This window comes from Drosophila nasuta, chromosome X (genome assembly GCF_023558535.2).
Source record: "Drosophila nasuta strain 15112-1781.00 chromosome X, ASM2355853v1, whole genome shotgun sequence".
NCBI lineage: Eukaryota > Metazoa > Arthropoda > Insecta > Diptera > Drosophilidae > Drosophila > Drosophila nasuta.
Window position 1 is genome coordinate 30462920 of NC_083459.1, and position 13461 is coordinate 30476380.

At 34.6% G+C, this 13461-nt stretch overlaps 2 protein-coding genes across 13 annotated transcripts in view; one reads left to right on the top strand and one right to left on the bottom strand.

The window, feature by feature from the left end:
- Positions 1 to 13461, top strand: part of LOC132795059 (uncharacterized) — a 202433-nt gene that overhangs the window by 77483 nt on the left and 111489 nt on the right. The gene's annotated exons all lie outside the window — the stretch shown is intronic.
- LOC132795692 (endonuclease G, mitochondrial) lies at positions 5184 to 7376 on the bottom strand. The gene is made up of 3 exons (XM_060806551.1): positions 7039 to 7376; positions 6781 to 6972; positions 5184 to 6017 (listed from the first exon to the last, which is right to left on the bottom strand). The coding sequence occupies exons 1-3, from the start codon at positions 7198 to 7200 to the stop codon at positions 5217 to 5219; spliced, it is 1155 nt and encodes a 384-aa protein (XP_060662534.1). The 5' UTR covers positions 7201 to 7376; the 3' UTR covers positions 5184 to 5216.

A 13461-nucleotide genomic window follows, 5' to 3' on the forward strand; every position in this document is an offset into this window, starting at 1 on the left:
AATTATTACGGTAATTACTACAGTCCTCAATTGAGCTGAGATTCTGGTATATTTTTCACTATATGGTATTCTCTTCATATGTTAGTACATCAATATACCAAATATAACATATTTGTATCTTAGTTTGACTAACGATTTAGTATATTTTGATATATGTTATGGTATATTTTGAATACAGTACTATAGCAATATACCATTGGTATATTTTAAGTACCATAATTTTGCGCATATCAATTTTTGTTTTGCTTTTATTCAATATGGTTAGCCCTTGGAATATTTTAGTATTTTTGTGGTATATTTTCGGTATATTTGATTCGAAATGTGTAGCGGGCATTTCACAGTTTCATTTCCTACTTGTTGCAATTGCTGCTATTCTTAGTACGAAACTAAGAAAAATATATATTTGAATTAGAAAGTAATATACAAATACAAAATACACTTTGAAATACATTTTACAGCATATCTATTAGTCGAGCAGACGACGTTCTTTGGCCACGAATCACATTCTCGCAGTTGAGATTCGTTGACTTCATATTGTGGCCAAATGGCATGAAAGCGAATTTGATTTGGAAATTGCATACGCCCCAAAGAAGAAGAACGTCAAAGAACGTCAGGCGTGCAGAGACTCTTCTTCTTCCTCTTTCTCTTCCCCCTTTTCTCTTCCTCTTCCTCGTTTTGGCAGTCTTTCCCTCTGTAAGTCCTGCAGTCTTCTTTTGGCTGTGCAGCTCACATCCAATGTTGATTGACTGCCCAAGTGTGGCCAGCGGCTGGCTGAAGACAACGACGACAAACGACAGCTAACGGAACGTTGTTGTTGTTGTTGTTGTTGCTGTTGTTGTTGTTGTTGTTGTTGTTGTTGTTGTTGTTGTTGTTGTTGTTATTGTTGTTGATGCTGTGTGTGCCGCCTATTGCCGAGCAGCGAGCAAACCATTTAAAATGCATAAAACTCATTTCGTTGATTAATTGCCTTGTGTCGTCGTCGTCGATGTTGTCGTTGTCTTCGTTGTTGTTGTTGTTGTTGTCGTCGTCTATCGCTGCCACTTTGATGCAACTCCACATTAGCCTGAGCTTGAGCTTGACTCCCATTTCAAACCAGCAGCAGCTGCAGTTTCATTTTCTCCTATTTAATATCCTCGATACGTGTCGATAAATTGTATTGATTTAAACAACATGCTTCAAAGTGATTCAAAGTTGCTTCACTTTCTCATTTATTTTGGCGCTGACAAATGAAATTTTGTTTCTTCTCTTTAATTATTATCAACTCATTATTTGTTTTCGAATTATATTCAATTATATATTCTATATGCAATTTTGATTTATTTTTGATTGAATTCTATAATTACATTTAAGCTGACTAACATTTCTTTTAATATTATTTAAATTTCAAAAATGACGTATTACTACATTCAAAACAATTTTTTAAAAACATTTATTTCATTTCTTTCAGTTGAATTAATTGTATTGCATTTTATTTTATTTAAATTTGAGTGATTTTAATTCTATTATCAAGTTTCATTTTAAAATTGTGTATTTTGACTTTTCTTCAAAGCTTACTTGAATGTTTTTTTGGAGTTTTATTTGCAGAGGATGTTTTTGTCTTTAAAATTGTATGCTTAAATTATGAATTCAATTTATTTTCCAATTTTTTTTTTATTTGAAAACTGTCGATATAATTCTTTAATACTTAATTTAAATTATAATAAATGTAAATAGATTTTTTTTGTTAATTTCAGTGAATCTTTATAGAGATTTCTATTTCGGCTCCCCAGGTAGAGCATCTGCAGTTCGTGGTGCATTTCGTTGATTAGATTCATAGTTTGTTGGTAGCTGTTGGCCAAGTCTCAAGTCGAAACGGTACATTCTTGCATAGGGTGTCTGTGTTAGTGGCTTAAATGTAATGCAAATTAACTTAATTGAAAATTAATGTAAATATTTATGCATAGTTCAACGAGGAGGAGGAGGAGTAGGAGGAGGCGGAGGAGAACAAGAAAAATGATTTTAATTTTCGGTAGCCAACTCGTGCCTCGATAACGCCGTTTGAACCTCTCTCGCTGAGAGACAGATGCGCTTTTAAATGCTGCTGCTTTAAAATGTTCGATAAGAGCTCCCAAAAAGCGGATTGATCAAAAACAAAAAAAAACACTTACAAAAATATAAATCGAAATTTAAACTAAAACAAAGCCGAATCTAAATGATCGGCGCTTTGTTTCTAACGGCTGTTTTTGTTTTTCGTTTTCGGTTTTCGGTTTTTTTTTTTTACTTTTTTTATATTGTTATTTTTCGCCTAATGAGTCGCGCTGCAGACGTGTAAATTTTCATTTGCTTCTCATTTGCATTTGTCCGAGCGTTGAGCGAGACACATTTAGATATCGCCCCCTGGCTGCCGACTTCATGTGGCAAGCTGCATGTTGCATTATTGATGATGACTCAGGAATTAACCTGACGCATGGCAATCCTTAGTCATCTGCGGCTGCTGCTGGAAATTCTTTTCGTTCATTGCAGCTTTTCCAACAATCTGTTTCCTTATACATAAATCTTGCCTAAAATTCAATATTTTGTGGTTTTAGATTTTTGCTTTTTATATAAAAAGTTTTACTTCACTTTGTCTTAAATTTCAGATTTAGTTTCGGCTTTTCAAAAGTAAGGTTTTCTTTATTCTCTCTAGTTTTTTCTATATTTTTCTAATATTGTTTTTCTTTTTTGCCAAGTTTGCTTAAGCATTGTCCTCGAGTTGCTTTTCTTAAAAATTTTTATTTTGTTCTATACTTTTTTGCTTAGTTGGTTTAGTCCTTAGTTACAGCTCATATTTTTTGTGTTTTTTTTTTTATCATAGTCGTAAATTCCTGTTAAATTTCTTGTCTTTAGGCACACTTAAGACTTAGAAGACTCTTTTAGTTTTTGTGTTAGTCTTTAATATTAAACATTTATTTTGTTAACAGTTTAACATCAATTTTCTTTTGTTTCAAGTTTGCTGCCAAAAATTTGGTTCTATAAAGAAAATATGCAATATAATAAAAGTCTGTTTCTAATGCAATTTACTTTTTCTGATAAGCTTAGTAAAGTGTAGTATAATTAAATTCTTAAGTACAATAATATATTCTTTTCTGTTCTATTCTGTATTACAAATTCATTTGTTTGTATCTCTAAAAATTGGTTTCAAAGCTTACTGTTTTGAAAAAAGTATTTATACTGATTTAACTTATTATTTTTGAAATTACAAAAGAATTGCGATTGATTTGATTGTTGTTTCTCTTAGATATTTTATAGGCTTAGCTTAGTTTTACTGTCTAATATCTATGCTTCTTTGCACCATTGTTTTGCATTGCATAACAATCATTTAGCCAGAGCATAATAACAATCATTTTGTGTCTCAGTGTTGTCAATAGATTTTGGCAATTTAGTAAACGTTTTCCCCTTCCCCGTAACGAGTTTAAAACAATCTTCCGCTGCTAACAGCTTCATTTACCACAAAAGCAGAAGAAAAACAAAACAAATGACTTAAGACACAAACTAGCTGCAATTGACCCCCAAGCGGCACTTAACGGTAACTCTCGGCAGCCGCTTTGCTTCACTGTGACCTTCAGCAAACAAAATTCACTTATTCCAAACTAACGACAATTCTCACAGCGGGAGAGAGAGAGAGAGAGAGCGCTAGAGAGAGAGAGAAAGAGAGAAGTGCTGTCAAGTGCGGTTCGTCCATTTACATAATTGTCACACGGACTGTTGATGTCTGTGCCATTAACTAACTGCAGGCACTGTGCTCTGCCCCTGCCACAAGCAGCAACATTTCAATTTGCCTTGCTTTAGTTATTTGTTGCTGCTGAAGCTGAAGCTCTTCAAAATGTAATTAACCTCAAGTTGCTGAGCGTTTTGTTGTTGTGTTTTTTTTTTTGTTGTCGACCTTTTTTTTTGCGTCATTTTAAGAACGACGACAACGACTTGGAGTAATTAAGCAAAGCTAAAAGTTCATGTTAATTGTCCAGCACACACAACTTGAGCACAGGTACACACACACGCACACACTTGCATAGATAGTCGCACACTCGCACACACAATTATGCCCCGAAAAGGTCAAAGACTAAAAGAATTGTCAAGCGTGGACAGGCCAGGGCTGTGATATGGCAAGGCGAGGGCTATATGAGTGCTCTAATGCCAAGGGGAGGTGTGTAGGGGCAGAGAGAGGGGCGGGGTTGAGTGGTATCTCTGAAGTTGAGTCATTGAAGCGGCCGCCTTTTGTTGATTCTGTCGCACGGCGGAAGCAACGAACGACAACGTTTTTTTTTTGTTTTTTTTTGTTGTTTTTCGTGGTTCTTTTTTCTCTTTCTATCCCCCTTTTTTTGTTTGTCCCTTTCTGGCCTGTTGTTTTTATTATTATTTTAGCAAAATGCCGTTAGTTTTGTGCGAACACGCGGTGTGAATGATACTTTAATTACACGACCACAAAAAACAGAAACGAACAGCCCAACAATCCGGACTTAGTATAAGAATCAACAACGAAAGAACAAGTAAACAAAAAACAAACTTGAATTATAATGAAAATTAAACATGCACAGATTTTCAGCTAGAATACAACTACAGAACTACAGACAAAAAAAGAGTGCTGGAAGAACGAACATAGTTAAAGAAAGGGCAATGATTTAACGAGAAAATCGCTGAGATCCATCCTTGGTGATAAGCTGAGCGGAAATTCAATAGATAGAAAACTCAAATATGAGACAAAAAATCAAATATAAGAAAGTTACAATATAGAAAATTATGTAGATTTTAAATTGAAATTAACTGAAAGAAAATAAGTGAGAAAGCCAGAAACTTTTATGAATATGCCAAATCAAAAAGGGAATTGAAATGTTGAGAACATAATTCTGAAATTCAAATTCAAAATTTATACAAACTATGATATTTAAATCTAATTGTAGATTTTAAATTGAAATTAACTGAAAGAAAATAAGAGAGAAAGCTACAAACTTTTATGAATATGCCAAATCAAAAAGGGAATTGAAATGTTGAGAACATAATTCTGAAATTCAAATTCAAAATTTATACAAACTATGATATTTAAATCTAATTGTAAATTGCCTTTCATCGTTTTATAAACAATGTGCTGAAAATTCTAAGAAATACCAAACCTTTCACTAAATCAAATTGATATTGAATTAAGTTAAGTTTACTACAAATTTATCGTTTTACAATGATGATGATAATGTTGTTGGTCGCAGTTAAACTGCATTATTGTGATGCAAATGTGGCCAGCGAACACCATCGAAAAACTTGAGACCGGCAAAGTGCTCAATGTCTCGAATATCGGATAGGAATGAGCTCAACTCCAGATTCCTATCGACATCCACATTGGGCACCACATAGCCCTCGACATAGGGAAATTGCTCTTTGTTGCGGCACTCGGCAATGATCACTTTGAAATAATGTGTCGGCACCGCCACCGTGTTCATGCCAATCACCTGATGTCGTATCGCCCAATTGCGGAATGTGATGCGTTGCGGCATAAACAACGGACCCGTGTACACATAAACCGATCCGCATTTGATCGCCAACTCTCGCACATAGTTCTCCAGTCGCGACCAGATTTGCGATTTGAGGCCTCGGCTCACGGGCGCAATGTTTGGCATCAAATATGTCTCAATGAAGTTCCTCTCGTCGCATGTGTAATTATACGGCGATGCCATGTGTCCGGCCATCCAATCCGTATTCTGATAATCTCGCGGCGAGGCACGAAACATCAACGGTATGCTTGAGTCCACATTCAGTTCGTATTGCTTCTGAGCCGTGGTTGCTGTTGCGGTTGCGCCTTCGTTCTCCTGCAGCAAACAATCGCCATCGAGATGTTCGCACACCCAGTGCGCAATGCGATTACGGCGATCGTACGATAGTACGAAATTCCGATAGACGTGTATATCGGCGAGGCCGGGAAAGCCGTACTTCATCAGTGTGGCCACGTGGGTGCCGTGCTCGGGGCACAGCGCATTCGGTTCATCGCCCAGCGAAAAAGTAAAGAACATTGTCTATACAGAAAGAGAGAGGAAGGGAAAAGATTGTCGTTTATCGATATCGATAGAATGCAGAGGTCACGAAAACTTTCGAAATTGACTAATCGCAACTAATCGATATAGAGCTCACTTTATTAACGATAACTAAGAATTTTGATCGTCTGTATGTATAGAGACATAGAGAGAAGAACGGAAGAGGTTGTCAGTTATCGATATCGATAGTATGCGCAATAATTCTAGAAGAATTTTAATGATCCAGAGGTCACGAAAACTTTCGAAATTGAATAATCGCAACTAATCGACATAGAGCTCACTTTATTAACGATCACTAAGAATCTAGATCGTCTATATATGTATATAGAGACAGAGAGAGAAGAGGTTGTCGGTTATCGATATCGATAGTATGCCCAACAATTCTAGCTGTGTATTGTAAATATGAAGAAGTTACAAATACTTTCGCTGTGGACTAATCGCCACTTATTGATATTGAGCTCAATATCGATAAACGATAACTAAGAATTTCGTAAATCGATAACTTTATAGAAAGTTATTGATGGAGAGACAAAAAGTATTTTGGCAGTGAATGTAATCAGTGGATGTAAATCGATAATGCTATCGATAGTTATCGATAGTTATTGCAGCATGCGATAATATGTAACATAACGTAGCACTTACCTACGTAACACTTACCGAATTAGTTATCGAAATTAGTAAAATGGTATTTTCAATTTAGTATAGTATTATTAAGTCGATAATTAACCGCATTTCGATAACTTACCACCGCTTGCATATTGGTCTGGAACCAGCGCACATAGTTGGAGAACACAGAGTCCTCAGTGTCCTGCGAGACACACGAATGATCGCCACTCGAACGATGAATGGTCACTTGATGCTCCGCATGGGACACCGCATTATCGTCGAGTTCTGCGTTATTCGATCGAACATTACGTTGTCGCCCCACAAGTCTCAACTGTGACAATAGAAAATCGATAGTCGATAGACTGATGAATCATCTCAAAAATCTAGTCAAACTTACTGCACCATAGATTTGCTGTCGACTCTGAAAGATGTAGGGATCCGTTTCCATGGCATTCTGTATGCCACGATATGAGGCATCTTGTTGCAACAACGCGCCCATTATGAAGCCCACAATTCCTGTGATTACACCCACTGTTAGTGGTACTGTATATGGCTGCATTTATACGCAATCATAAGGAACGTCTAGTGAATGCCGTTTCTATGCCGTTATGCTGGGAGGCTGCTCTAGTTGTCGTTAATTTTTCGATAATAACTTGTGTCCTAAAGCGAACAGCACTCCCAGCTGTTGTCGAGAATTTGAACATTTTTAAAGCATACTGTACTGAGTGAAAAGGCAAAAAATACTATGATAATGAGGTAAATTGAGTGCAGAATGTTTAATTAATTTATTTAAGATGGCAGTCCTTGTTTTTTTGTATATCCGCTAATCTGCTCTATTGCTTTGGTTAACAATCTGTCATATTTTATACTCTACGATATGTTTTTGCAATGTTGTAGTATATACCAAATATAGCTTTTAGTATATTTTGGTATATTTATTTGTTTTCTTTGCGGTATTAATAATTTGAAATTAACAATAGCTTTTGTTAACTTTATTCTACGATTTTAGAAGCAATTCATATTTGTCTTTGCAACTCGATATGAATTCGAAAATAGTTTTTATAGCCGCTAGCCAAATGGAGTTGACAATTTAGTAAATCTTGTACTCTTAGTATATTTGTAATGTAGTATATTTTCAATGTATATACCAAATATATTCTCTAATATATTTTAGTATTTTTCCGTACATTCATTTGCTTTGTTTACAATATTAACAATAACTTTATAATTAATTTTATTCATAGATTACAGAAGCAGTTTATATCAAAAATAATTTGCCACACATCTTCACAATTATCGTGTTTATTTTTCATGCATTTAAAACAAAACCTTGCAGTTAGAACCTCACAAAAATAATGGCCAAATACTATGCTTAGCTCAGTCAGGTTTACACACAAGAAAAATAATACAAAAAAAAAAAATAAAAAATAAAAAGAGTCTGTGGCATGGCGCATATTTGAGCGCACATAAATATGAATTGCCGCCCCTTTGGCCAAGCTCAAGAGCCTTCCCCATTGACCCTCACCTAAATCGAGCCAGAGCCACAGCCCTGGCACGCAATCTTGTCTGAAATAGCGAAACATCAACTATCGCAGCAGCAGCAGACGCGTTCAACTAACTGGCCATTTACCTAGACTAATACATAAATATATGTATGTGTATATATAAAGTACACATGTATGTATGTTGGTATAACCACATAGATGTGTCTATATTAATATGCGCCACTCTGGCTATAACCATCAGCCATGAGAAGCACGAGAATTTCGCATAAATTTTTGCTGGGGTCTCTGAGCAACAGCAGTAACTAGAGTAACAGAGAGAGAGAGAGAGAGGAGTGTACCAGAGGGGAGGAGGGGGCAATCCACAAATGAAAAAACGCGCCGCACTTGTTGCTCAAGTGCGATATAAAGTTAATGCGCTCAGAATAGAATTTAATACGCTTACCGAGTAAAGGGTATAACTGAGTTTAAAGCCAGCTATGAAAGAGTTAACAAAAAATATCAATTTGGTTGAGTTTTTAATTTCAGCAATGAATTGAATTTATATACCAAAAGAAATATAAATTCATTTAGCTAAGATATCTGATTGATCAACTAAGATATTGGTAACCACAAATTATCTAATGATTTATTGTATTTATTATTCAATAATTACTAAATAGTTCAACATTCACATTCTTTAAATTTTAAATATAACTCACTATATTTTAATGGTGAAGTAAATTTTTAATTAATTAGTTAGGCCTAACTATATATATTGAGTAAGGCTAATATAAATTAATCTATATTTAAAGCTATCTAATATTTTTGATTACATAATTTTATTTGTATTTTGTTGACTTCAATTATTTTATTTATTTATTTGGCAATTCAGTTTGAGGTATTTTATTATTATGTAATATTTAATATTTATGAAATATCTTACGAAAACTCTTTGGTATATTTTGAACGCAGTAGTATTTTAATATACCAAATATAGCCCAAACTTATCTGGTTTTAGTTTTCCGCTGTTTGGTTGCTTCCAATTACAATTCTTATTTATTTATTTGGGAATTACATTTGAGATGCGTAATTATTTTGTAATATTTAAGATGTATATCTAACTAGAACTAACTCTAGTATATTTTAAATGTAGTAGTATATCAATATACCAAATATAGCCCAAACTACTCTAGTTTTAGTTTTCCGCTGTTTTATCGATTCCAATTACAATTCTTATTTATTTAGGAATTACATTTGAGGTGCTTTATTATTTTGTAATATTTATATCTAACTAGAACTAACTTTGGTATATTTTAAATGCAGTAGTATATAAATATACCAAATATAACTTCACTGTCTTTACTTTTGAAGTGCTTTACTATATTATTTATAATTGATATTCTTTGCCTATAAAATTTGCTATTGTAAAGAGTATTTGTACTTCGTACTTATGGGCCATCAAAAGTAAATGCTGCGGCTTTTTTGTGGTCGTGTGGGAATAACAGCAAGCGTGGTAAGCCACAGCGGAATTAGGCGGAAGCAGCAGCAACTAGTCGGCGACAAAAATAAAAACAGAGTACCCACGAAAAAAAATACAAAGCAAAAAAAAAAGAGAATATAGAATAAAATATTAGATGGGGAAGAGGAAACTGAACTGAACTGAAAAAAAACAGAAGAATAAAAAACTAAGCGAACCGATTGTAAGCAAAACAAACCTGTTGTAAGTAGTCATCGTCGCATTTTGTGGGCTGTTTTGTGTGTGTCTGTTTATGAGCTTTAACTTAAAGAACCAAATTATGAACTATGATGCGAATTGATGGCAGAAGAACAACAAATGTGACTTGCCTCAAAAAGAAAAGAAAAAATAAACTGAAAAAACCGACGACAACTCGTAAAAACCAGCGACAAAACAAACAAGTGGCAAAACTGATTCACATCACATCCATTTTCATTTCCAACTCGCATTTCTTATTGCCTTCCTTCCATTTGACTTCCGAACTTTCGAGTCAACATTTTATATTTGTGCTTTATGGGTTTAGATCTCTCTCGAATCTGTATCTCTTGAATCTCTTTTTTTTTTGTGTCTGCTCATAATGAGCTAAAGCTACAAATTATGTGCATGCCGCACGAGCTTAAATCTCAAAACACAATCGTGAGCTATCAATTGAAATGTGGTATCAATGAAGCGGCGGCGATGTCGTAAAACATCTTGTTGATTCCCCAAATCTACGCCCAACTTCTAAACGATTCGTTTTTCTAGTTATTAAGTTGAGTTTTGCGTAGGTCGCTTTCAACTAAACTGTGCTGAAGAGCTTAAAGTTGATTTGCATTGGCTACTTAATAACTGCAGCAGCAGCAGCAGCATTTTGGGTGGCATCATCTACTACTGAAAGTGGGCAGTAAGCTGATCTAAGTTCTAAGCGTTTTGCTTTCAATCCGATGACAATCTGCGATTTACTCGCCTCCACACGAATTGTGAGTGGACAATTGAACAGAGACACACAACATTTAAGAGACTGTCATCTAGAGGGAACAAGAATATTTTATAGAAGAAGATCGAGAATTATGAGTTGCTCTTTTCAATATACAGTGGCGAGCAAAATTGAGTGCATGTTCAGAACTCAGACTTTCGTCACCCACAAAATCATAACCACACAAGATAATCCAAAAATTTTTTTTGGTTTTATTTTGATTATTTAATTCTTAATAAATTCTAAACAAAAAAAATCATGACACAGATAAATTCGAGGAGGATAACAGTAAAAACGAAAAAAAACCCGCATAAACTCAATTTTGCACGTTTCTAGAAGTTTTAATTATTAAAATAATATTAATAATTTGTCCAAAGACCTTTATTTGAAATAACTTCCTGTACACGGTCAGGCATGCTCTCTACCAAATTTTCAATAATATCTTTGGGAATACGTCTCCATTCAGCTTCAACATGCTCCCAAAGGTTGCCCATATTTGATGGAGCTGCTTCGCATTGCCCGAGCCGTCTTTTCACGATTGACCAAAGATTTTCAATCGGATTGAGGTCGGGACTTTGTGCTGGTCATTCCATTAATTTAAAAGGTTGAATTCAATTCATCCCTTAACAATTTTGGCCGTGTGCCTCGGATCCCCATCTTGTTGAAAAAAAAACATTTCTCATGATTTTGTGGGTGACGAAAGTCTGAGTTCTGAACATGCACTCAATTTTGTATGTATTAATAAAATCCTAGAGCAAAAAAGATGGAAAATGTATTATAGTTAAGTATTAAGAGTTCCTGTTTTCAATATATTTCAAAAATTCTAAAGAGAAGATCAATAATTAATAGAGTTAAGTATTAAGAGTTTCTCTTTTCAATAAATTGAAAAAATCCTAGAGATAAGAGATAGTAAGACTTCAGATTATGGCTTAATTCAATGCTTTAATTATTTTTAATAAAGCATATTCTTAGTCCTAAACTATCAGTCATAATATACATAGCTTAAACGTAATGGGAACACATTGTTGGGGAAAGAGGATTACAACATATAAATACTACAAATTAGCTGAAATGTGCAGCGACAAAATGAAGATACATATTACTAATTAAATTATAGTTATTGCTTGAGTTACAATTTATACATTTAAATCACGTCAAATCTTTAGCTGACGAACATTACATTACATTACATACATTTATAATTATTAAACTAAATATATTTACCTAGAAAGTAAAGACCAAAATGAATATAAATAATTTCAAAAATTATTTAAGAGGATTTTCAATTCAATAAAGTGTTTTAGAATGTGTAGAATGTCTGATGGAACTTTAGTTTTTAAAAAGCAAGCGTTCAACTGAGTATTGTAGCAACTAGCTTTCATAGCAACCAGCTTAGTGCAATTTTATAACAGCGAGCTTGCCAAAGCAGAATGTACAGAGGTAAATGCGCTGCAAATTTTGCTCAGCATATGGAATTGAAATAAAATAAACAAAAAAATGTAAAAAATCCAAAAAAAAAAAGGGCGAAGAGATGCAAAATTGTTTTTTTTTGGTTGTTGGAAGAGGCCTGCGGGCCAGCTGGAATTTGAGTGTTTAGCCGGGTAAATGTTGCGTTTATAAATTTAAAAACCTATAATAAAGTCATTTGCTGTGGCCATGTGCAACAGGCTGACGATGCTGTTGCTGCGGGCTAAAAAAAACAACAGGCAGACGACAATGAAGACGGCCAACAGACAGCAAAACAAAGAGTGTGTGAGAGAGAGAGAGAGGAGACTGTGGAGAAGAGATGGCAACAAGTGCAGCAACCAGCAACCAGCAGCAGCAGCAGCAACTGCAATCGTCTGCAACATGCTGCGCCACTGATTATTGTGTTCAATTTTAATTTGTGCAACATTTTGTGGCCGAAATGTTGCAGTGCGATGATCTGATTGTTGCAGTTGTTGAAGTCGCCAAAAAATCTTGTTGTTGTTGTTGTTATTGTCATCTGAATTTGGCCATCTTTGTGCACTGATTGCCACTTTCTTTTAACCGTTTTTTTTTGTTTTTTGTTTGTTTCCAAGCATGTCAAGAACTGTGTGAATCGATTCAATTCGATGTGAGATACGATTTGTATTGCATTCAATACAATCGGAAATAATATTCAAGTTGTTAAACACATTTTAATTAAACGTTTAGCAATTTGTTATATTGTTTTCTTACAGAGACACCCACACACACACATGCCACAGATTGCGGCAGCAATTTAATTAATGATTTAATGCAAATTACAATCAGTAATAACAAAAAAAAAATAATCATAACAAAAGCAGCAGCTGAGCTACCTGCGCATTTTATTTCATTTTTTCAATTGAGAACTGCGCTTGAGATACAGATACTCGATACTCGATACAGATACAGATACAGTAGAGATACGTATCTGTATCTATAAGATATAATTTTCATTTTACTCATTGTTTCTGTTGTTGTTGTTGTTGTTGCTTTCTCACAATTAAGCAGACAATTTGTTGCTGCTATTAAAAGCACACAAGCAGCAATCAAGCCAAAACAACCGAAACCAACATCGAGCCAAACAATCAACACAACAACAACAACAACAACAACACTGAACAACAACAACTCGTCTGGTAAAGCACAGGCGTAGCAAACAAACACTGTAAAACACTCTGAGCACAGCTGTGTTGTGTGGCGCCTTCATCTCTGTCGTATACCCTGTAATTGCATTGAAAATATGGGTGTTTACACTGTTCACATCTAACACGATTTCATTTTCATTTCATTTTTCATAATATCATTTCATTTCATTAATTTCATGAATATTACATGAAAGAAGCTTTCCTTTGATATGATTGAACTTGAAATCGTCTC

Bases quoted from the DNA above. Each gene is read 5' to 3' on its own strand.
- LOC132795692 (XM_060806551.1), bottom strand. From the start codon at position 7,200: ATGCAGCCATATACAGTACCACTAACAGTGGGTGTAATCACAGGAATT. The intron at 6,973-7,038 runs GTAAGTTTGACT...CTATTGTCACAG, and splicing joins GACAGCAAATCTATGGTGCA to TTGAGACTTGTGGGGCGACA. The intron at 6,018-6,780 runs GTAAGTTATCGA...CTTTCTGTATAG, and splicing joins AGACCAATATGCAAGCGGTG to ACAATGTTCTTTACTTTTTC.